The 26,282-nt window shown below is 39.5% G+C and overlaps 1 protein-coding gene across 1 annotated transcript in view; it reads right to left on the bottom strand.

Moving 5' to 3' along the window:
• ELOVL4 (ELOVL fatty acid elongase 4) overlaps positions 1-25,840 on the bottom strand; it is a 36,121-nt gene extending 10,281 nt beyond the window's left edge. Inside the window, exon 1 of the mRNA XM_017649658.3 lies at positions 25,600-25,840. Coding sequence (XP_017505147.1) covers positions 25,600-25,699 — 100 coding nt within the window. The 5' untranslated portion in view covers positions 25,700-25,840. The remainder of the gene's footprint in view (positions 1-25,599) is intronic.
• Positions 25,841-26,282: the final 442 nt, after the last annotated feature.

Raw genomic sequence — 26,282 nt, 5'->3', positions numbered from 1 at the left:
AAAAAAGATTTACTTTCTCAACGACAATTTCCATATAATTTCACATATATATGGAATCTAAAAACTAAAACAAATGAACAAAGTATAAACTCATAAACACAAAGAACAAACTGGTAGTTGCCACTGGGGAGGGCAGGTTGGGGGGATGAGTGAAATAAACAGGTGAAGGGGATAAAGAGGTACAATCTTCCAATTATAAAATAAATAAGTCACAGAGATGAAAAGTACAGTACAGGGAAGTTAATAATACTGTAATATCTCAGTAGGGTAACAGCTGGTAACTCATTGTTGTGGTGAGCATTTTGTAATACATATAACTGTCAAATCATTATGCTGTATACCCGAATATATCAACTATACTACAATTTTAAAAGATTGTCTACCTTCCAGCCAATTCATAAAACCTAGCTTAAATGAATTTAATTGCTGATTACAATGTCCCCCTAATTTAAACTGTCAGTGTACTAAGTCTATGTATGCAAAATAGCTCTGGATTAGATAGCTGTGTTTCAACATAGTTTACATAAAAATAAATTAGTCTGTTTCTATATATATGCTGTCAATAGAAAATAAGATGTATGACATGAAACACAAGTAGAATATTTACTCACACAGTCTCCAAAGCCAGAAAGAGACACAATAACTATGGTTTCTATTAAATAAGCATTGTTAGAAAGGTAGGATAGTAACTTGAAAGAAAAACATGTATAAGAGAATAAAAAAACTGAAAAACTGAATTTTAATAGTTTACAAAGGAAGCCTACTATTTATCCATGAAAATTATGGTTCTGTTACTCCAAACATATTCTAGAGTTTATAAATAATCCTCATACAAGGAGGAAGTGACTTAAAAGATGGGGTGGCTGACATTTGTTGAAGGCATTGTGCCACTATGGTCTTATCAGTGATTGTGCCAAAGGCCTCCTCAAAATATGGGCTACTTATCTACTCAGGTCTTTATTTTTCTGTATTACAGAAAATTTAGTACAACACCCCTAGGCCCTAGAGGGCTGCTCTATTCCAAGTCACTAGAGGAGAGGCTTTGGTGCCCTCTTCCTGCTTGCAAACCGGAGGGTAGGCAGTTTTTTGTAAGAGCAAAAGGACTATTCTGAGATAATCCACATAACAAAGACAGGAAGATAAATTCCTCTGAAAGTAGATTCTATTTTCTAACATCATGGGTTATTTCTCACTCTTACTACATAGCAGAATTTCTGACTTCAAAGGAAGTTTTGAGCAGCAAGTAGAAAAAAATTAGAGAAATAGGTCCAAAAATTAACCCCAATTCAAGAATTTTAAAAATGTTCATTATGTATAGTGTGGGTAACCTGTACCATTCTCTCATTCAACAGAGAAATTTTTAAGAGAGAACTAACAAAGACAGAAAAAGAGACATGAGTAGGAAGCTCGAGATCTGACAATATGAATTTATCTTCTGACTCAATAAGGCCTGGGGTGCAGCCCATTTTTAGGAAGATTCTGCATTTGCTGCATTTGAGTATAGCAAGAAAGTAAGTGGCCCGTTAAGTTTTTAACCTCTGAAAACTGTTACTTTTTAAAATAATAATTAAGAGGAAGAATGTAATTCAAAATGATAAAAACTGGATCAAGAAACTAGGCAGTTTTCACTGGTTAGGGAAGATATTCTGCACTGCCAGAGCACCTGCACATGGTTCTATCCCACAGCAGCACTCTTCACACTGTCCTGTGACCGTCCTTCAAGATGACTGTGATCTCCCCGAAGGCAGAGTCTGGGTCTTTCATTCTTGTATTACAAGGCCTGCCAAGGTGCCTAAACATTTATTTGATGAATAAATGAGGAGTGGTAATTTTTTTTCATATTAGTCCTTTATTCTCTATTGCAACTGTGAAATCTAATAGTACATTGATACTCAAGGTTTCTTCAGTGTCTAACAACCCTTTCCTAAGGTCTTCCCAGATCCTCCTTCATTGGCATACAACTTTAGCCTAAAGTCTTCCCAGATCCTCCTTCATTGGCATACAACTTTAGCCTAAAGTCTTCCCAGATCCTCCTTCATTGGCATACAACTTTAGCCTAAAGTCAACAACACTTCAACCTGGTATTCAGTGAGTACATATGCTCCGTAAGGCTCAATGTCTTTCCTTCATTGCTTTCTCCAGAGAAAAAAGTCAATGTCCTTACCAGATAAGGCAAGTCATGCATTCATTCAAGCAACCACTTAACAAAGCCATTCACAGACTATAAAAGGCCACACTTCACACCATATCCTTCTCAAATAGCCCTTCCAATTCACAAAGGTGAGAGAGTGCTCAAAAATTCCACCTGCAATGATTATTATGGAGGTTGTAGCAACTGTCAGCAACCTGAACGACAGCATGGTAACTCCCACTCTGTGTGAGATTCTTCCACGTCTTTGCATTTATCTTCCTGAATTTATTTGTATCAATATTTCCTTTAGTACTTCTGACAAGATTCAAATACCCTATACTTCCATGTCTCCTTTTCCACTAAAAAGGAATGAGCTTGTCACAACAGTGTCATAAAATGATATGAAAATTCACCAACAGATCTTCTCCGCAGTTAAAACAGTAAAATACAACCTTAAATAATGAATTATCCAGCTTTTCATTAATTCAAGAGTCTAAATAACTTGTGTTTTATATATTGTGTTCTTCTGAGAAAGATGTGCATATCTGCTTACTTTTTTTCAGGTTTTTTGAGAAAAAATGGACATAACATCACTAAGTTTAAAGTGTACAGGATGATGGTCTGATTTACATATATTGTGAAATGATTATAACAGGTTCAGCTAACACCCTTCTTCTCATATAGATAGAATAAAATAAAAAAGAAGGAAGAAAAAGGAAAAAAATTTCTCCTTGTTATGAACTCTTTTATTTATTCTCTTAACTTTCCTGTATATCACCCAGCACTGTTGTGTATTACATCCCTAGTACTTATTTGTATCTTTCGACCACCTTCTTCCAGTTTCCCATCCCTCCAACCCTCCACCTCTGATAACCACAAATCTCATCTCTTTTTCTATGAGTTTAGTTGAGTTACACTGAATCTAAATATGGATTATGCATATTAGAATAAAAGATATATTTCCAGTATACTGTCAATATCCTAATCTACACAATTATGGATGGGATCCCATATCATGAATTTATTAAGAAAAGAAAAACAAGAATAATTTATGGAAACCCTTCTGCCACTACTGAAGTCAAATTCGGTCATCAAGGAATACCAAGATACAAATGGATTGTATGTAACATTATTGGGAATTCTGTATTTGAAAAGCTTTGGTGTAGGGAATCAATATGGCACAAATATAAATCACCTGTAGTTGACTGGTCAAATTGTCTTACTTTTGTATTTTATACTATTAATATGTTTATGCCTTCATGTCTTAGTGATTTTACTCTTATTTTGAGCCTACTGATTAACAATTTTAAGCCTTTCGTGTTGCATGAAAGGCAATATGAGATTTGGTCCCTTTCACCTACACTAAGAGTTGTAGAATTTTTTATTTAGAAATGATCCCTTAATCTTTAAAATGAGATTCATAGAGGTCAAGAGACTTGCCTAAGAAGGTGGAGAAAGAAAGAGCCTCATGTATCCTAACAGCCATTCAAGTACCACTCGGTCATCATGTGCACTAATGTAAAGGCAGAAAATTTCCCATTAATTTCTTCCTCAATTATAGGTACAAATGATATATATATATATATATATATATATTTTTTTTTTTGGTATCATTAATATACACTTACATGAGCAACATTGTGGTTACTAGAATTCTTCCTTTGGTAATGATTTTTTTACCCTAGTTTTAAATGAAACTTAAGTAAATCTAAAGCTAAATATGTAGCAAATCAAGTTTAGGAGCAAGACACTTTAATAATAAGAGTCACTAAGACACATTTCCTCAACCCTTCGAGACTCTTAAGGGTTAACTCTCTCTTGGGAAATCGTTTCCATTTAGAACATTTGAATTCCTTTGACTCATTTAGAACACAAATCTCATGCCAAGTGGGACTGATTTATTCACAAACATTAGTTTGGTCATCAATCATTCAATTTTTTCTGTACTAAAAAGCTGTGTAATGGTTACACAATTGTGTGTGCACATCAAAACTCATAAACTATTTAATAAAAAGCATTCATTTTATTATGTGTAAGTTATACCTTTATAAAAAAAATGGGAGGAAAAATCATCCATCTGAAGTGGGGCTTTCCTTGAACACCTTCCACCAACAGATTTTTATTCTTAACCTGACTTGTACTTTAAAATCACACAGTGTGGTGGATAGACAGAACAGACTTTGAAGTCAGACCATCCACCCCTTCTGAGCTGACTGACTTGAAGCAGGTTATTCGGTTCTTGACCTCTCAGAACACATTCTCTGTTACAGGGGAAGGCAGATACAAAAAATAAACTGCTTTGCAGGCTGATGATTGCAGTACCAGAGGCCAGTCTTAACAACAACGGTAGGAGAGGAGAGATGGGAGAAGACAGGCTTCAGGAGCAGACATTTGAACTGTTTCTTGAAGAAAAGAAGAATTTGCTAGCAGACAGGAGGGAGGAAGGTCTTCTGCAGAGAGAACCGTATGTATATACAGCCCAAAAGAAATAAATAAAACACCTATTTTGGAAAATGAGCAGGCTTGAGGTAGAGTATATATATATAAGGAAAGATGTCAGGAAATGACTGCAAATTTGTAATTTATAGGTCAGATCAGACTTGGGAGTGTCTTACAAAAACTATACTGAAGAGCCTGGATTTATCCTGTAGATAAAGGGGAGATACTTAACTGGCTAAATACAGAAGATCACAGTTGGAATTTAAAATTAAAAGATCATGGTGGAGGCAGTGGGAGATGAACTGAAGGGGAAAGGGGTAGGTCAAGAGGCAGGGAAACCAGTTGGATCAGTGGTTCTCAAATATGTCTATTACTAGACTTCCCACATAAGAATCATCTGCCTGTTAAAAATATAGATTCCCAGGCTCCACTCTACATCTCCTGAATCAAAATCTCTGTGGGTGGAGCCCAGCACTGATCTCCACATTCCCCTGGTAATAATCAGCCAAGCTTGGAGATAGCTATAATGCAAGAAATTATGGAAACCTAGATTCACGGGGCTGCACTGGTGATGTCAGAGGCAGGCAGATATGAAAGATGTAAGAGTAAGATCTACAGACTTGGTGAAGGACAGGGATGTGAGAGGTGAGAGTGAAAGAAAAGTTCAGGATTAACTCCCAGATTTCTGGCTTGGCTGGTAGCATAGATGGTGCAGTCATGATGGAGGACAGAGCATAAAGGAGAGGAGCAGGTCTGAAAGTGAATTTTTAAACAACTTGTGTTTGAAGTACTTGTGGGACACTTAGGTGGAGGTATCCAGTAGGCTCTGGAGCTGCAGAGGACTGCCAGAGCTTCAGACACATAGAGGAGTCACTAGCAATAAAAATCGTATTGGAGTTTGAGGTCACAAGGGTAGAAGTATATAGAGTGACAAAATAAAAATGAACAAGCATTGAGCCCTGGGGAACACTTAAGGGAAGAGTGGGAGAAATAGCAAGATAAAAGAGAAAAATGACATTGTGGAGACCAAGAGAGTAAGATGTCTCCACTATGATAGGGTAGGCAGCTGATACTACAGATGCAGAATCCAGTGTTCCTTTCTTTTCTTTTTAATGAGGAAATAATAACCATCTTATAGGATTGATACATGATGATTTAATGTGAAAGTTCCTGGCACACATGGATGTTGCTGTACTCTATTTCCTCTCCACTCCAAATCTTTCCACGTGTGTGTCTCCTAACAGGAATAATCTGAGCCCATCCCATTAAAAGTCAAGCCCTATCTGTCTTCTAGGCCTTTTCTTCCTGATCTCTAGAGGCGTTTTCTAGGTTCTGAACACAGACTCTCAAGTCAGACTACTAGCACTAAAATCCTAGCTCCCTCATTTAAGAGCTGAATAAACCTGAGCAAGTCCCTTAGTCTCTCTGGCCTTATGACTGGTAACAGGTTGTTGGAAAGAGTAAGATACTAGATGTATAGTGTCTGACATAGAATAAAAGCTCAAGAAGTGTTGGTATTGTCATTACTACCAACAATAATCAAACCACTAAATCCTCCTCTCTTCTAAGAGAAGACTTAAACCAAATTAGAGAAAAATTACCATCAATAATTAATCCTAGGAGAAGAGTTTAACTGAGAAGACACAACATTTTATAAAATATACCAAGATAGCACATTTTGTAATTTATTCAGGAGAACAAATGCATAACAAGTCTAATTCTGGATTTTGAATATTTAGAGACTGTGTTTAAAAAGACTTTTTTTAAGAAAATGTAAACCAGATTTTAATAAATAATAAAATATTTGTAATCCAATAGTTCTGAAGTAACCCAAGTCCTTTAGAACCTGGTACTTAATTCAATATACAACCTATAATTAATTTTTAAAACAAATTATCACTATGTATATTGAAGCATCTTCTTTAAAAATCTCTAATAGACCTTCTTTTTTCTTTGAAAACCTGATCATCTTTCATAGTTTTATACAACTCAGGATTTCCACCAGTCAAAATGAGCTTTCCTTCCCAGGTAGTCTGACCTGGTCATCATCCCCCAAAAGAAAAATTAATAAATTTTTAATATTTGAATTCTTAGAACTAACAAGGATGAGCACAGGACTACAATAGGAAATAATCCTATTGGGGTGATGACTTGGGAAGCCACACGAAGTACAGGGAGCACGGCGCAGGGGAAGGAGCAAGACCCTAATCAAAAACCTGGATTCCAGCTTCACCTGGATCATTTTCTAGCCCCAGGACTGAAACTCTCTGAGCCAGTTTCCTCCTATGTAATATGGGGGTGATAAAAGATTACCAAAATCACAGAGTTGCTTTCAGTTGCAAATTGAAAACCCTCAGTAGGCCAACTATAACTCTTTTTGCATTTAAAAATATTAAATATGGGAGGAGGAGCCAAGATGGCGGCATGAGTAGAGCAGCGGAAATCTCCTCCCAAAACCATACATATTTTTGAAAATACAACAAATACAACTATTCCTAAAAGAGAGACCAGAATATACAGGACAACAGCCAGGCTACATCTACACCTGCAAGAACCCAGCACCTCACGAAGGGGGTAAGATGCAAGCCACCCAGCAGGACCCAAGTGCCCCTCACCCCAGCTCCGAGCAGGAGGAGAGGAGTTGGAGCAGGGAGGGAGAGGGAGCCCAGGACTGCTAAACACCCAGCCCTAGCCATCTGCACCAGAGCACAGACACACAATGCGTGCGTGGGGTGCTGGATACTAAGGAAACGGGACAGCAAAACCTGCGAGCAGGTCCCTGCAAGAAAGAAAAACAAGAGCTTTTTGAGAGTCTTAAAGGGGCAGGAGCCTCACAGCTGGACAGAAGCATCCCAGCACACTCAGGCCAGCAGCTGGGAATCCCGGGGAACACCAGGCACCCTAACCCCTTGGGCAGCAGTGCAGCTCGGAGGCCCCTCATGGTGATAAACAGCCTTCTGCCTGTTCCCCCTCCGGCCTGCCCCGCCATAGTGGAGCAGCAGACTGAGGCCAGCAATGCCCACAGCAACGGGGCAGAGCTTACTCCACAGCAGCCAGGCAAGAATCAGAGACACCATCTGCGCGCAGCTGCCCAGCACAAGCCTCTAGGGGTCGCTGTTCTCCCAGGAGAGGAAGGCCACAAACTAGCAAGAAGGGAGGTTCTCCCAGTTGACACACGTGCCAACTCCCAACAACAACCTCTATTGCCATGAAAAGGCAGAAGAATTTGATCTAGACCAGACTAATAGAGACAACCCCTGAGAAGGAGCTTGGGGAGACAGACCTAACCAATCTTCCTGAAAAAGAATTAAAAATAAAGGTCATAATCACACTGATGGAGCCACAGAGAAAAATGCAAGAGGTAATGGACAAAGTAGAGAGGGAGACTACACAAATAAAACAATCTCAGGCAGAGTCAAGATGGCGGCATGAGTAGAGCAGCAGAAATCTCCTTCCAAAACCACATATATTTTTAAAAATACAACAAAGACAACTCTTCCTAAAAGAGAGACCAGAAGACATCCAGACCATATCCACACCTGCAAGAACCCAACGCCTCACAAAGCGGGTAAGATACAAGCCCTGGCCTGGAGGAACCCAAGTGCCCCTCACCCCAGCTCCTGGCAGGAGGAGAGGAGTTGAAGCAGGGAGGGAGAAGGAGCCCAGGACTGCTAAATAGCCAGCCCTAGCCATCTGCACCAGAGCGCAGACACAGTGCAAGCGTGGGGTCCTGGATACTAGGGAAATAGGACAGTAAAAGCAATTAGCAGGTCCCTACAGCCGGGGCCCCAGGGACAAAGAAAAGCGAGTGCTTTTTGGAAGTCGCAAACGGACAGGGAACCCACAGCCAGACGGAAGCGTCCTGGGACACTTAGTCCAGTGGCAGGGAACTCCGGGCACCCTAAACACCTGGATAGCAGGGCAGCTCAGAGGCCCCCCATGGAGACAAATAGCCTCCCGGCCGTTCCTCCTCCAACACACCTCCACCATATCAGAGCAGCAGCCTGAGGCAGGCCACGCCCACAGCAACAGCGGAGATAAACTCCATAGTGGTCTGGAAAGAATCAGAAGCCCCATCTGCGTGCAGCTGCCCAGCACAAGCCACTAGAGGTCACTGTTCTCCCAGGAGAGGAAGGCCACAAACCAACAAGAAGGGAAGTTCTTCCAGCCGTCACTCATGCCAGCTCTCCAAACTATCTCTATCGCCATGAAAAGGCAAAACTTAAGGCAGACAAAGATTACAGAGACAACACCTGAGGAGACAGACCTAACCAGTCTTCCTGAAAAGGAATTCAAAATTATAATCATAAGCATGCTGACGGAGATGCAGACAAATATACAAGAGCTGAGGGATGAAGCCCAGAGGGAGATTACAGACGTCCGGAGAAAGATTAGAGATGTCTGCAAGGAGATTACAGAAGTGAAACAAACTCTGGAAGGATTTATAAGCAGAATGGATAAGATGCAAGAGGCCATTGACGGAATAGAAACCAGAGAACAGGAACACATACAAGTTGACACAGAGATAAAAGGATCTCCAGCAATGAAACAATATTAAGAGAACTGTGTGACCAATCCAAAAGGAACAATATCCTTATTATAGGAGTACCAGAAGAAGAAGAGACAGAAAAAGGGATAGAAAGTGTCTTTGAAGAAATAATTGCTGAAAACTTCCCCAAACTGGGGGAGGAAATAAACGAACAGACCACAGAAATAAACAGAACTCCGAACAGAAAGGACCCAAGGAGGACAAAACCAAGACACATAATAATTAAAATGGCAAAGACCAAGGAGAAGGACAGAGTTTTAAAGGCAGCTAGAGAGAAAAAGGTCACCTATAAAGGAAAACCCATCAGGCTATCATCAGACTTCTCGACAGAAACCTTACAGGCCAGAAGAGAGAGGCATGATATATTTAATGCAATGAAACTGAAGGGCCTTGAACCAAGATACTGTATCCAGCACAATTATCATTTAAATATGAAGGAGGGATTAAACAATTCGCAGATAAGCAAAAGTTGAGGGAATTTGCCTCCCACAAACCATCTCTACAGGGTATTCTAGAGGGACTATTCTGGACAGGAGCACTCCTAAGACTAAACAGATGTCAGCAGAGAAAATAAAATCACAGCAAAGAAAGCAGACCAACCAAACACTAACTAAAGGCAACAAATAAAATCAACTACCCACTAAAAGCAGTTAAAAGAAACACGAAAGAGCACAGAATAAAACAACCAACATATAAAGAATGGAGGAGGAGGAATAAGAAGGGAGAGAAGAAAAGAATCTCCAGACAGTGTATATAACAGCTCAATAAGCGAGCTAAGTTAGGCAGTAAGATACTAAAGAAGCTAAACTTGAATCTTTGGTAACCATGAATCTAAAGCCTGAAATGGCAATAAGTACGTATCTTTCAATAATCACCCTAAATGTAAATGGACTGAATGCACCAATCAAAAAACACAGAATAATAGAATGGATAAAAAAGCAAGACCCATCTATATGCTGCTTACAAGAAACTCACCTCAAACCAAAAGACACGCACAAACTAAAAGTCAAGGGATGGAAAAAGATGCTTCATGCAAACAACAGAGAGAAGAAAGCAGGGGTTGCAGTACTAGTATCAGACAAAATAGACTTCAAAGAAAAGAAAGTAGTAAGAGATAAAGAAGGATATTACATAATGATAAAGGGGTCCCTCCAACAAGAGGATATAACCATTATAAATATATATGCACCCAACACAGGAGCACCAGCGTATATGAAACAAATACTAAAAGAACTAAAGGGGGAAATAGAATGCAATGCATTCATTTTAGGAGACTTCAATATGGCACTCACCCCAAGGGATAGATACACTGGACAGAAAATAAGTAAGGACACGGAGGTACTAAACAACACACTAGAACAGATGGATCTAATAGACATCTATAGAACTCTATATCCAAAAGCAACAGGATATACATTCTTCTCAAGTGCACATGGAACATTCTCCAGAATAGACCACATACTAGGTAACAAAAAGAGCCTCAGTAAATTCCAAAAGATTGAAATTCTACCAACCAACTTTTCAGACCAAAAAGGTATAAAACTAGAAATAAATTGTACAAAGAAAAAAAAAAGGCTCACAAACACCACAAACACATAGAGGCTTAACAACATGCTTCTAAATAATCAATGGATCAACAACTAAATTAAAATGGAGGTCAAGGAATATATGGAAACAAATGACAACAACAACACAAAGGCCCAACTTCTGTGGGATGCAGCAAAAGCAGTCTTAAGAGGAAAGTATATGGCAATCCAGGCACACTTAAAGAAGGAAGAACAATCCGAAATGAATAGTCTAACATCACAATTATAAAAACTGGAAAAAGAAGAACAAATGAGGCCTAGAGTCAGCAGAAGGAGGAACATAATAAAGATCAGAGAAGAAATAAACAAAATTGAGAAGAATAAAACAATAGAAAAAATCAATGAAACCAAGAGCTGGTTCTTTGACAAAATAAACAAAATAGATAAGCCTCCAGCCAAACTTATTCAGAGAAAAGGAGAATCAACACACATCAACAGAATAAGAAATGAGAATGGAAAAATCACAACAGACTCCACAGAAATACAAAGAATTATTAAAGACTACTATGAAAACCTATATGATAACAAGCTGGAAAACCTAGAAGGAATGGAAAACTTCCTAGAAAAATACAACCTTCCAAGACTGACCACGGAAGAAACACACAAGTTAAACAAACCAATTACAAGCAAAGAAATTGAAACGGTAATCAAAAAAGTACCAAACAGCAAAATCCCCTGGCCAGACGGATTTAACTCTGAATTTTATCAGACATACAGAGAAGACATAATACCCATTCTCCTTAAAGTTTTCCAAAAAATAGAAGAGAATACTCCCAAACTCATTCTATGAAGCCAACATCACCCTAATACCAAAACCAGGCAAAGACCCCACCAAAAAAGAAAATTACAGACCAATATTCCTGATGAATGTAGATGCAAAAATACTCAATAAAATATTAGCAAACTGAATTCAAAAATATATCAAAAGGATCATACACCATGACCAAGTGGGATTCATCCCAGGGATGCAAGGATGGTACAACATTTGAAAATAAATCAACATCAGCCACCACATCAACAAAAAGAAGGACAAAAACCACATGATCATCTCCATAGATGCTGAAAAAGCATTTGACAAAATTCAACATCCATTCATGATAAGAACTCTTAGCAAAATGGGTACAGAGGGCAAGTACCTCAACATAATAAAGGCCATATATGATGACCCCACAGCCAACACCATACTGAACAGCAAGAAGCTGAAAGCTTTTCCTCGGAGATCAGGAACAAGATAGGGATGCCCACTCTCCCCACTGTTATTCAACATAGTACTGGAGGTCCTAGCCATGGCAATTAGACAAAACAAAGAAATACAAGGAATCCAGACTGGTAAAGAAGAAGTTAAACTGTCACTATTCGCAGATCACATGATATTGTACATAAAAAACCCTAAAGACTCCACCCAAAAATCTACTGGAACTGATATCGGAATACAGCAAAGTTGCAGGATACAAAATTAACACACAGAAATCTGTGGCTTTTCTATACACTAACAATGAACCAATAGAAAGAGAAATCAGGAAAACAACTCCATTCACAATTGCATCAAAAAGAATAAAATACCTAGGAATAAAACGAACCAAAGAACTGAAAGACCTATACCCTGAAAACTACAAGACACTCTTAAGAGAAATTAAAACGGACACTAACAAATGGAAACTCATCCCATGCTCTTGGCTAGGAAGAACTAATATCATCAAAATGGCCATCCTGCTCAAAGAAATACACAGATTTGATGCAATCCCTATCAAATTACCAACAGCATTCTTCAATGAACTGGAACAAATTGTTCAAAAATTCATATGGAAACACCAAAGACCCCGCAAAGCCAAAGCAATCCTGAGAAAGAAGAATAAAGTGGTGGGGGATCTCACTCCCCAACTTCAAGCTCTACTACAAAGCCATAGTAATCAAGACAATTTGGTACTGGCACAAGAACACAGCCACAAAACAGTGGAACAGATTAGAGACTCCAGACATTAACCCAAACATATATGATAAATTAATATTTGATAAAGGAGCCATGGACATAAAATGGGGAAATGACAGTCTCTTCAACAGATGATGCTGGCAAAACTGGACAGCTACATGTAAGAGAATGAAACTGGACTGTTGTCTAACCCCATACACAAAAGTAAATTCAAAATGGATCAAAGACCTGAATGTAAGTAATGAAACCATAAAACTCTTAGAAAAAAACATAGGCAAAAATCTCTTAGACATAAAGATGAGTGACCTCCTCTTGAACATATCTCCCCGGGCAAGGAAAACAAAAGCAGAAATGAACAAGTAGGACTATATTAAGCTGAAAAGCTTCTGTACAGCAAAAGACACCATCAATAGAACAAAAAGGTACCCTTCAGTATGGGAGAATATATTTGTACATGACAGATGCGATAAAGGCTTGACATCCAAAATATATAAAAACCTCACCCACCTCAACAAACAAAAAACAAATAACCCAATTAAAAAATGGGCAGCAGAACTGAACAGACAGTTCTCCAGAAAAGAAATTCAGATGGCCAACAGACACATGAAAAGATGCTCCACATCGTTGTCATCAGAGAAATGAAAATTAAAACCACAATGAGATATCACCTCACACCAGTAAGGATGGCTGCCATCCAAAAGACAAACAACAAATGTTGGCGAGGCTGTGGAGAAAGGGGAACCCTCCTACACTGCTGGTGGGAATGTAAATTAGTTCAACCATTGTGGAAAGCAGTATGGAGGTTCATCAAAATGCTCAAAACAGACCTACCATTTGACCCAGGAATTCCACTCCTAGGAATTTACCCCTTAGAACGCAGCAATCAAGTTTGATAAAGACAGATGCACCCCTATGTTTATTGCAGCACTATTTACAATAGCCAAGAAATAGAAGCAACTTAAGTGTCCATCAATAGATGAATGGATAAAGAAGATGTGGTACATATACACAATAGAATATTATTCAGCCATAAGAAGAGGGCAAATCCTACCATTTGCAGCAACATGGATGGAGCTAGAGGGTATTATGCTCAGTGAAATAAGCCAAGCGGAGAGAGAAAAATATCAAATGATTTCACTCATATGTAGGCTATAAGAACAAAGAAATACTGAAGGAACAAAAGAGCAGCAGAATCACAGAACCCAAGAATGGACTAAGAGTTACCAAAGGGAAAGGGACTGAGGAGGATGGGTGGTAAGGGAGGGATAAGGGTGAGAGGAAAAAAAAGGGGGCCTTACAATTAGTATGTATAAAATGGGGGGAGCATAGGGAGGGCTGTGCAACACAGAGAAGACAAGTAGTGATTCTACAGCATCTTACTATGCTGATGGACAGTGACTATGATTGGTATGTGGGGGGGACTTGGTGAAGGGGAGAGCCTAGTAAACATAATGTTCTTCATGTAATTGTACATTAATGATACCAAATATATATATACACACACACACACCTATTTACCTTAAAAATATATATATTAAATATGTATTTCTTTTGACACTTTAAAGCACACTGTGATCCTCTATCATGCAACTGTTGTGTCCCTGTCTGCTTAATTATGTCCCATACCAGATGGGCAGGACTGTATCCGTTATCTCTATAGCCACAAAGGCTTGCACCTTGGATGTACTAAATGGCTGAGGGCCTTAGCAGTATGAATGAAAGCCATAAAGTACTAGAAAATAAATATTATTATTATTATGGCTACTGCTACTGAGAATAGACATTCAAGACATTACTAAACTGCCCTTTTGATTTAGATAAAATGAGCAATAGTTACTTATCAATATGGTTTTAAAAAATAAATAAAGTCCCTGTTGGGGTAAAAAACAACAACAACTAAATGTATAGAAATCCATGCCATTATTTGTTTTTTTAAATAACTTTAAAATCAATAGCTTAAGGACATTTAAAAATTCTTGTTTCCATAGAAGTACCCAGTAGCAGATTACCAATGAAATTAGGAATACTCCATTCTCTTGCTATTCAAAGTGTTATCCAATGCACCTATAGAAAAGCACCTATTGGAAGCTTAGTAAAAATGCAAAATCTCGGACCTCACACCACACCTACTAAGCAAGAATCTGTATTTTAATAAAATTTCCAAGTGATTTACATATTAAAGTCTAAGAACTGCTCTAGTCTACTCAGAAATATAGGCCTACTTTATATAATACATAAACGTCATAAAAGTTTGATTTATTTGATCCTTGAGTCTGCCTGAATGAATCAGCCACATCTTTTCCTTTTAACAGCTACATCTATTTAACCAACCAAAACAAAAGGAAAACACAAGTCTAAAAGCCAGAGATACTGAGTAGCTTAAAAAATACATTCAAGAAATCAAGAAGTTTTACTTAATGTTATTCTCTAAAATTTTTCATCCTTCTTTAATAAATTAGAAGCAATAGTTGCAAATCAACTCAATTTTTTTCATGCTTGGCTACTAATCTGTAATATACAAGTCATATGGTTAAAAATCCATTTGCCTTTACTGACTACACAAAAATAATGGTTATAATTGTTACTCAGTGTCACATTGTACACTAAAGTACCCAAAGGGACAAGGAGGTCTTTTTCTTAAAGAGGCAGTCAATGTCTTCCTCCATTATTATAAGTATCATTGAAGGCTGGGGCTGCAGTCTTTATTCATTCATGTATCTCTATAACAACACCTTATATATAAGCACTCTCAAACATTCGTTAAAAGAAATTTTTAATGAATAATGTAAATTATTGTCAAGAAGAGTCTGACAAGTATCTTATCTCTATGACAGTGATAAACTAAATAACACCATAAAGCTTCTTCTAGGTTCTAGACTAAAATGTGATGCTTAATATATTCTCCAAGCCAAGTCAAAGTCATTATCCCCTCTCTTGAATATATATTGGTTTAAAGCAGATATTTTCCCTGCTCATTACCTGAGTCTACAGGAAACTGCTCTGACTCTATTCACCCACCATCTTTAGAATCTGTGCCTCATTTCTAGATATATCTCACATTGTGCCCTGTCTCACTGTACCCAGTTGTATTAGTTTTCATGGCTTGGCTGTGGCTGGGCAGGAGAAAAATCTTCCTTCCTCCTGTTGGGGTAGTAAGGCAAGCCTCTTCCTGTCAAGGAAGTCGGTTAAACCTGCCATAAAGTAGATTGCAAGGAGTGGTAAATGCCTGAGAGCTCCCCCTTCAGGTCTCCCCAACTCCACTTTCGAGGAGGTTTTCCTTTACTTATTTTCAAAGACTCAACTGTTTTATCACTGAACACTGAAGAGCAATGACTTCTAGAGGTGCTATATTAATTTTATAATACATAAAATTCTTCTTATTGTGGTAAGTAACTATTTTCTATCTTAACCATTTTTAAGTGTGCAGTTTGGTTGTGCAATCAATCTCCAGAACTTTCTCATCTTGTAAAACTGAAACTCTATTAAAAAACTCCCTCATCTGTCCCTTCCCCCACCCCCTGGAAATTACCATTCTGTTTTCTGTTTCTATGAATTTGACTATCTCATATAAGTGGAATCATCAGTATTTGTCTTTTTGAGACTGGCCTATTTCACTGAATGTAGTATCTTCAAGGCTGTCAGAACTTCCTTCATTTTTAGGGCTGAAAAATATTCCACTGCATATGTATACTACATTATGTTTATCACTCATCCATCAGTGGACATTTGGGTTGCTTCCACCTCTTGGCTATTGTGAATAAAGCTGATATGAACATGTCTGTCCAAAAATATATGAAATTCCTTAACTGTACATATCTGTATCTAAGTTTTTGTTTGATAAAAAATGAAAAGAGAAGCTTACTCCTTTGAATTCTCCAATTCAAAATCACAAATGCCTTTAAGATTAAACCTAACAGTAACTGATTCTTTCAGTGATTAATGCATTTGCTTTTCAAATTCCAAGATGTACATTCTTAATTTGTATTTATTTAAGAATGACAAGATTCCATGAAGAAAAATTGTGATAAAAGATACTTAAAATCAGCATTTTGCTTAAGGAACATGCTTACACAAAAACCATTCAATTTTTCACCATGTAAGAACTTGTTCGTTATGCTTCAGAAGATTGGAGACTGATGAGAATTAGGCTTGAGATGGATTAATGATTGTGCATTGAACATTGACTCCCCTATACAGAATTTTATTGTTGTTAACAACCATTTGATCAATAAATATGAGAGATGCCCTCTCAAAAAAAAGAAAAACCATTCAATTTATTTTGTTTTCCCTTATTCTAAGACCTACATACTTGCAGCAATTTTACAAAAAATTAAGCCATACTTCTAAACTTAAGCTAGAAATGCTCAAAGATGAAGTGCCCTCATAACTTAAAATCTCTCTAACAATGTATGAAAAAATTATTCATTTTCTGTAGAAAAAATATAAAGATCAGGTTCAAACTACTTAAGCTATTGCTTTAGGAGATATGAGGATTCAATAAAGCAACCTTAAGAAATTATATAGTTTCAGTCCTCTCATGGTACAGGTAGAAATAAGAGACCCAATGAATCATGAATAACTTGTGCAATACCATGTAACAAGCCTTCCTCAGAAGTTGCATATCACCTAATAAATGTGATGTATGATTGCATTCATTAAACAGATATAGAGTCATAGCAACAAACACAGTGCCTATCAAAGCAGATGCTTAAGTATCTGTATCTCTTTGTTTTTCTATTCCTTTACCGATTTCTTATGGAGCGGTAAGAGGAAGTAAGAAGGACTAAATATGAATCTCTTATTTTTACTATTTGGGCAGCACTAATACCAGTTTTGTTGGAAAAGATTGGCATTGCTGCATAGAATGAGGTTTTTGAAGTACTGATCAATATGTTTACTTGAAATGCTTTGCCTTTTTAACAAATGTAAAAGTTGCATGTATATCCAGAATTTAAGAGCCAGTGAGACATCAGAGATTACCTAATTCAACTCCCTCAATTAAAGATGAAAAACGTTAAGACTGGAAAAGCAAAGAGACTTGTTTAACTCTCTCACAGCTAATTAGCGGCAGATCCAAGATTCAAACCTTGGCCATCTAAATTCCAGTCTGGTGTTCTTTCCATTCTCTATACCATGATGCTTTCCTTACTTCTACACATACCACAATGCTTCTGCACAGACAATGAAGAGAGAAGAGCTATATATGACTTTACATCTTTTGAAAGTAACTGTTTTGTGCTAATAAATGACTTAATGGTTTGATTCCTTCATTAAATTTGGTCAATATCAATTGAATTTGGGACTAATCTATGATAAAAATCATTACCAAAAAAGCCTTTCTATAATTTAGTGTGACCCAAACATTATTAGTGTTGAACAGCCAGGATATATCATTTTGAAATTACGCTAGATTAAGGGGGTCATCTCTTGATACATATTAAATCAACAAATACATGGGCACACTCTAGTGTTGGAGAAAAAAATATAAAGAAATGAAAAGGTAAATAATAATGAAAGTTAAGACAGTTTAAGACAATTGGGTCGCAGAAGGAATGGCGCGAGAATGCGCACGAGTAACTGCGGAAGGCAATGGGACCAGATGGAGGAATGAACACCCCAGCGTATCCCGGCTTTGGGTGCAGGAGGTAAACTGGGCGTGGTTCTCAAAAAGGGCACCTGGAGAATCAGACGGGACAAAGAGCAGCAAAGGCAGGGAACAGTATGATGAAAAACATAAAGGTGGAAACGTACATGTTTTACTCAAATGTTAAGTATCCAAGCTGGCTAGAGCTGCAAGTCTGTGGACAGGGAAATACTGACTGACCAGTTCAGAAATAAAACTTGGAAATAAAACTAAAACTTTTGAAAGGCCATGTATTTTCTCTCTTCTTTTTTCTAAAATGTAAAACATATGATTTGTTAAAATATACTCTAATATATTCTCATTCAAAGGGAATATAAAACAATAACACCTTGATTTGGTAATAGGAGAAATGTCCTGATAATAAAAAGGAAACAAAAGCCATCTAAAGTGAAAAGACAGATTCTGTTACACAACTCTTCCCTACGGGCTCATATATGCCTAATTCAAGATAATGACTCAAAAAATCCAAAATACTTATTATTAGTACAGAAAATCATTCACTAATGACATTATCATATGACTTGAGAAAAAAATAAAACACTGGTTTATAAAAGGATGACCAACTTCTTTGTGGCCCATAAGACCACAAAAGTACTAATTGGTATCATCATATAATTATTAAAACTTTGTTTTGCTAAGCCAAACACGGTTTAGAATTTGCACTGTTTTACTCTCCAGGAATTCCATCTGTGATTGGATGTTTTGCTCTATGCTCTTAGGAATGGACAAGAGCATCAGAAAATAAAATCCAGAGGTCTGCCACCAAAAACCAGACTTTAGTGAAGGAAATACCCACAAGAACCAAACCAACCAAAAAAATCCTAAAATGTCATGTAACTCCTAGAGGCTTCAGGGATCGTGCAGGAGAATAAAAACTCTAGGACCTCACTGAAAACACTGGCTAAGGGAGATCCATGTTAGGAGCTGAGTATGTTCTACATGTTTGTCTTTAATTAGCTGCCTGACTTAGAATGTCTTTTCTCAAAGAAACATCAAAAATGGTAGTTGGGTTTCCAGGCTAGGTCAAACAAACAAAACCTATAGACAAAACACTATATATTAACTTTGAAAAATAATAAAACTAATGTAAATATACTGTACAATATTAAAGACACATGCTCCTCTGGAGCCTAGCAGTCCCTGGGACAGACCTGTCTTTACCCCAGCTCATGTGTGTCCAGTTAAACATCCTTTCCCACAAACCCCCCATGTCAGCAAATCAGGATGATTAATTAGCCCTTAGACACACTCCCAGTTTTATGTATTTTCAGTCTTTGATGCCGTTTTCCTTAGTCTACCTATCCAAATACTCTCCAACAGTATCCACATCAACTTCACATGCTGACACAGCTAAAATAATCTAAAAACAGAGCTTGTGTATTCTTCTCACAATTCAGGACTGTGGTAAAGGCAGAAGAGGTGAAGACAGAAGTGTAGAGGACTTTCTGACCTTCCCTAGGCCCCTGCTAGACCTGACACTGCCTTCAGACCATAATACTAAGGGATGTGGAACAGCCATGACCCCTAGACTTCGTGAGCTACACGGGAGCAGTGACCAAGTGTCCTCACTCCCTCTCCAGAGCCCAGAATTAAGCCTGGAAGAGTGAGGAGGAAAGACTTAATGATTATATAAGTGCAGCCCCCAGATTTCATCATCCTCCTACAGAAGTCCTCCCTCCTCCTGTGCCATTCACCCACTTCCTCCTTTTGCCCCCTCCAAAGGGAATTTAAGGCCAGCTAGGTTGGCCTTTTATGCTTTAACTTCAACCCTAACCAAACACAGAATTTTCACCAAAATATGGGGCACTGTATCTGAAAACAGAGAGCAATGCCAACCACCCCCCAGCACACACACATGCATGTGCATACATATTCCAGGAGCAATGGCTATTTAAAAACATGTGGTCAAAAACAAATATGGTAGGTCAGGAGACATCTGGGCTTACTGTGGGCATGTGGGCTATTATTGGTTTTCCAGGTTTCTATGCTAAATGTCAGCTATACAAAAGGCTACTGATTTTATTATTAAAATAATAAATGCAATGGATAATGTAGATGATTGTGATACAGACTGGAGAACATTAAGATTCATCAGTTTTAAACATTTACATACAACTTTTCTTTTCTTGATTAGATTAACACTTTGAGTCTAGGATCCCAGTCCTAATAATTTTAATGTACTCATAAAGTGAAAGAGTAGAAGGAAGAAACCAACACGATGGCATCAGAGTACCTACATATTCCCAGGCTGACAACTGCATAGAGGCCCACACAGTCTATACTTTCCTATATAATATAAACCAAGATAAGCTTACTTGTTCAAACTATCAAAAAATATAATACAGGGAAGTGGGAAATTATTTTGTTGTTTCTCTTATTAAAGTACATCTCTTTCAAAAGTATCAATTCCAATATACAAAGTGTTAATGACATAGTAAAAGTAAGATTTTCTGAGTTAATATACTATGGGCCATATTCTGTATTTGCTAGATATGTGCCTTTGAAAAGCCCAGTCTTTATACATTGTTTTGGACATGTTTTATTACACAGCACTTGACATAATAGCACAAAATGACATTTTCCCAGAAACTGTTCTATCTAGGGCAAAATCTCTTGGATGATCAAATATACTCTACAAATCTTTTACCTATTCCTGTTACAACAGTCCAAGGTAGATATGGTGTATTTACACTTGGTAGAAACCTCAGCAGCAAGATTTAATGAAATAATAGAACAGAAAGAGAGAGACATATAAGTACAGTCTGGGAATAAAAACACTAAAGGGACAATGTCTAGCTCATTTCTTGCTCTCCCTGAATAATTTGTATCCTTTCACCACACATCACTATATCTCAAGACCATCTGTCTCTCCACCCCATCTTTATTTCCCCCTTTCCAAACACCTGACTCATCAACTTTTTCTTCAGCCTCTTACACTAAATTACTTTTCTACTTTGAAACTCCCTCAACCCAGATTTTCCTGAAATCATAGCAAGAGGATATTCTCTTGGAATTACAGCAATGTGGGGATTTAGAATGGCGGCAAGAGAGGAGAGACAGAGGCTTCCTCCTAAAACTGGATACAATTAGAAAATTTAATTGGCACAACTAATCCTGAGAGAGCAACAGGAAAGAGGATGGCATCAGACTGCACACACCTGGAGAAAAGAGCAGACCTCACGGGACAGGGTAACATACCAGAGCTGTGGCTCCACGGGACCCGAGCCCCTCCCCCACCCCAGCTCACCAGCAGGAGGAAGAGAAACGGAGCAGGGAGGGAGTGGAAGGCTTGGGAGTGCTGAATACCTAGCTCCGGAGATCTGTGCTGGGAGGACAAACCTACATTTCATGGTGCTTTCATGAGACTCGCATGACTACCGGGTTGGAAAGTTAATACAAGCAGAGTTCCTGGGGAGACTGGGATTCTGGCCACTGGTGGAAAGTGGGGATCCATATCCGGCTGCTCTGGGACAAAAACTTATACCTGTGTGACTGGCCCACTGGGTCCAGTACTCCTCCCAGGCACCAGTACTGCTCCCCTGTGACCCCCAACATTGCTTCAGGGGCTGAGCAGCTCCAGAATAGAGCTCTGGACACTAGAGGGCGCCATATACAAACATGAAACACCAAAGGAATCTTGTCCAGAGTAAAATTTTTACTACAACTCCCGAGAAAGATTTAAATGATATGGACCTCGCGACTCTTCCTGAAAGGGAGTTGAAAATAAAAATCATTAACATTCTCATGGAGGTACGGAAAGACATCCAAGAACTCAGGAATGAATTCAGGTCAGAGATCCAATCATTGAAGAGCACGATGGAGGGTATAAAAAGCAGGTTGGATACGGTGGAGGAGACAATAAATGAAATAGAAACTAGAGAAGAGGAATACAAAGAAGCTGAAGCACAGAGAGAAAAAAGGATCTCTAAAAATGAAAGATATTTAGAGAACTGTGTGACCAATCCACGTGGAACAATATTTGTATTATAGGGATACCAGAAGAAGGGATAGAAAGTGTCTTTGAGGAGGTAGTTGCTGAAAACTTCCCCAATTCGGGGAAGGAGAGAGTCTCTCAGGCCATGGAGATCCATAGATCTCCCAACACAAGGGACCCAAGGAAGACAACACTAAGACACACAGTAATTAAAATGGGAAAGATCAAGGATAAGGACTGACTGTTAAAAGCAGCCAGAGGCAGAAATAAGATCACATACAAAGGAAAGCCCATCAGGTTAACATCAGACTTCTCAGCAGAAACCTTACAGGCCAGAAGGGAGTGGCATGATGTATTTAATGCCATGAAGCAGAAGTGCCTGGAACCATGATTACTTTATCTGGCAAGATTATCATTTAAATTTGAAGGAGGGATTAAACAATTTCCAGATAAGCAAAAGCTGAGAGTTTACCTCCCACAAACCATCTCTGCAGTCTATTTTGGAGGGACTGCTATAGATGGAAGTGTTCCTAGGGTTGGATAGCTGTCACCAGAGGTAGTAAAACCATGGTAGGGAGGGTGGAGCAGCTGATTGTGAGGCAAATACAAAATTAAATTGACTATCCCCAAAGTCAATCAAGGGATAGACAAAAAGTACAGAATTTGATACCTAATATATAAAGAATGAAGGAGGAAGAAAAAGGAGGAGAAATAGAAAAGAACCTTTAGGTTGTGTTTGTAACAGCATACTAAGTGAGTTAAGTTAGACTCTTAAATAGTAAGGAAAGTAACCTGGAACCTTTGGTAACCACGAATCTAAAGCCTGAAATGGCAATAAGTACATACCTATCTATAATCACCCTAAATGTAAATGGACTGAATGCACCAATCAAAAGACATAGAGTCACTGAATAGATAAAAAAACAAGACCCATCTATATACTGCTTACAAGAAACTCACCTCAAACCCAAAGACATGCACAGACTAAAAGTCAAGGGATGGAAAAACATATTTCATGCAAACAATAGGGAGAAAAAAGCAGGTGTTGCAGTACTAGTATCAGACAAAATAGACTTCAAAACAAAGAAAGTAACAAGAGATAAAGAAAGACATAATGATAAAGGGGTCAGTCCAACAAGAGGATATAACCATTATAAATATCTATGCACCCAACACAGGAGCACCAGCATATGTGAAACAAATACTAACAGAACTAAAGGAGAAAACAGAATGCAATGCATTCATTTTAGGAGACTTCAACACACCATTCACTCCAAAGGACAGATCCACCAGACAGAAAATAAGTAAGGACACAGAGGCACTGAACAACACACTAGAACAGATGGACCTAATAGACATCTATAGAACTCTATACCCAAAAGCAACAGGATACACATTCTTCTCAAGCGCACACAGAGCAATGTGAGTTGGGTCAAAGAAAAGGAACCTGGAGAGAGCACAGAAAGAAAGAAAATGGGACACCATAGGGCTCAGGTCGGTTCTGTCTTAATCTGAAAAATATTCCTCCTTACAGGCAGAACAGACTATATTCCATGAAGCCTCCAAGTTGGTTTAGAAATACCATCTACCTATATACCAGGTAGCTCATCACAGAAAGCAAGGATACAGTCTCACGTTTCGTAAGTAGATAGCCGGGGCACGGGCAAATACATTCCCCTGACCAACTAGTGAGAGGTCACTCATGTTCCAGCGACAGCTCTCACTTCTCAGGCTTGGCTCACAACATTGTATTTATTTAAATGCCTTTCACAAGCTAGCAGCAAGCTTTTGCATGAGGCGACTGAACATTTCCTACTTCATTCATGATGTTTTTTACATAAACATTATGAGGAAGGAATCAATCATCACAGAAAGGTGTATTCTACCTTTGCTCTCAATCATTCTTTCTGAGACTCAAGAGGTGGGAAAGAGTTCTGGGATAGGAAGGGACACAGACAGGAACGAGAACTCCTGGGCGTGGTGCTGGCTTTATGGAGATCCGGAGGACCTCGGCAATGCCTGATCTCTCAAGTATGTAAGACGCGATCATCTGCCAGGAGCTTGTCTGATGTTCAGCTCTGCAACAATTGTGTAATGGGAAACCCTGATGCAATGTTTAAATAACCAAAATCACAGAGATAAAGGGAAGGGTATATCTTTCCCAGTTCTTGTAGTACAGCATAACCTCAGTGTTAACAGCACATAGAAGAAAGACTTACAAAGGAAAGACTCCACTAAAAACTGCCTTTTAACTATCTGTCAAACCTGAGGAAAGAACACACTCTTCTAAAGTTAAAAACATATCAACATCAAAGAATCATTGTCTCACATAGAAATAACTTCAGCACGTTTTCTCCACAACATATACCTAATCTATTGTACTGTATTCATGTCCCATTTATTTTACTCTAATAACAAACACACAACCATAAGAATATATTTTCAATCCTAGGGAAGGAAGGCAGTCATGTGTATTATTAATTTCCTCAACTGCTGGGATGCAGTGCAATACTGCAAAAAGACTAGAAAAATTTACATCACAGGATCATTTCTAAAATCCTGTTAGCCTAATTTTTTTATCTCAAAAACTTTCAAAGGCTTTAAAACCAAAAGCAACTTAAACAAATAAAGAAAATAAGTGGTAAAATGCAGAAACAATATAATATCCTAACTGCTTCCACTGGAAGAGCTGTATCAATCAACCAATTTATGTTGCCTTCCAAATAAACTACAACAGCTGAAAGGATAAGTTTGCCAGGCACACACACACACACACACCTCACCCTACCCCCCTCCCACCCCCGTGCACTGCACTGCGCAAAGCCATTATACACGATCACTTCAAATATATTTGCTGTTGAAAAAGCCTTAGTAACTAACATTCTTATAAGTCAAGGAGGCAAAAATGGCCTTTTACTTTTCATTCCAAATTATCCTATATATGGTTGATCTGGACCGGAAAATAGAAGCAGGTTAGCAGCTTGTCAAAACAACCAGCAGGCCGAAGCAAAAAAGAGCTACTACTGGGACCTCCCCCTCTCCCGCAGCCACCAATCCACGCGAAATATTACTAAATATTAAAGCCAATTCCGCTTTTAAGTTAGAACTGTCAGATGAGCTCGGGAGATGTGGGAGTGCAGGGTGGGGCAGTTCCTGCGACGAGCGCTCAGCAGCACAGGCTCTGTACGATCTGTCAGCCCCTGCATTCGAGAAGCTGGTGAGGGGGACGGCGGGAGCTCAGAGGACACCCGTGGGGGCGCCGGGGGATGAGAGGGGGCCCTAACGCTCGGACAGCACTGACCGGCGCGGCTCTCACCCCGGTCCGCAGCATCCCGACGGCCGCGGGCGCCCCAGGCCGAAGGCCGGCGTCCGCCTCAGGGCCTTACCTGCGATGGACCAGGTCCAGCGGTAGAACTTTACCGTGTCGTTCAGCGCTGTGGACACGACACTCAGGACACTGCCCGGTTCCGAGTCCAGGAGCCCCATCGCGGCGGCGGCAGGGGGACAGAGCGGGAACCGCGGGAGGGCGGGCCTCGGGGAGGCGGCCGAGGGGGCGAGCGGCGGCCGGGGGTCCCTCTCTAACGGCGGCGGCCCCGCTGTGCCTCCTTCTTCTTCTTCTTCTTCTTCTTCTTCTTCTCCTCCTCCTCCTCCTCCTCCTCCTCCACCTCCTCCTCCTCCTCCTCCACCTCCTCCTCCTCCTCCTCCTCCTCCTCCTCCTCCTCCTCGGGGCGCCGCGGCGGCGAGTAGCCGGGCGGAGAAGGTGCGGTCAAAGCTCCAGGGAGGAAGAGAAGGAGCAGGAGATGCGGCTATGCGCGCCCGGTGCCGCTCCAGTCTGCCGCCCGCGCCGCCGCCGCCCCAGTCACCCCAGCCGCGTCACGTGCCCGCGCGCCCCTCCTCCCCCGCCCGCGCGCACGCACACGCACACTCGTGCGCAGGGATGCTGCGGTTGCGGAGAGGCGGCGAAGCCGGGTCCGCGCAGGCGCGAGCCGCCCGACGCCCCTCGCCCCGCGTCCCTCTCGCCCGTCCCTGGTCTCGCGGGAGCAAGAAGTCTTGGCACCTCCTTGCCGCC

The sequence above is a fragment of the Manis javanica genome, chromosome 13 (genome assembly GCF_040802235.1).
Source record: "Manis javanica isolate MJ-LG chromosome 13, MJ_LKY, whole genome shotgun sequence".
Lineage (NCBI taxonomy): Eukaryota > Metazoa > Chordata > Mammalia > Pholidota > Manidae > Manis > Manis javanica.
The sequence above is the reverse complement of the archived record's forward strand: the minus strand, read 5'-3'. Positions and strand labels throughout refer to the sequence as shown.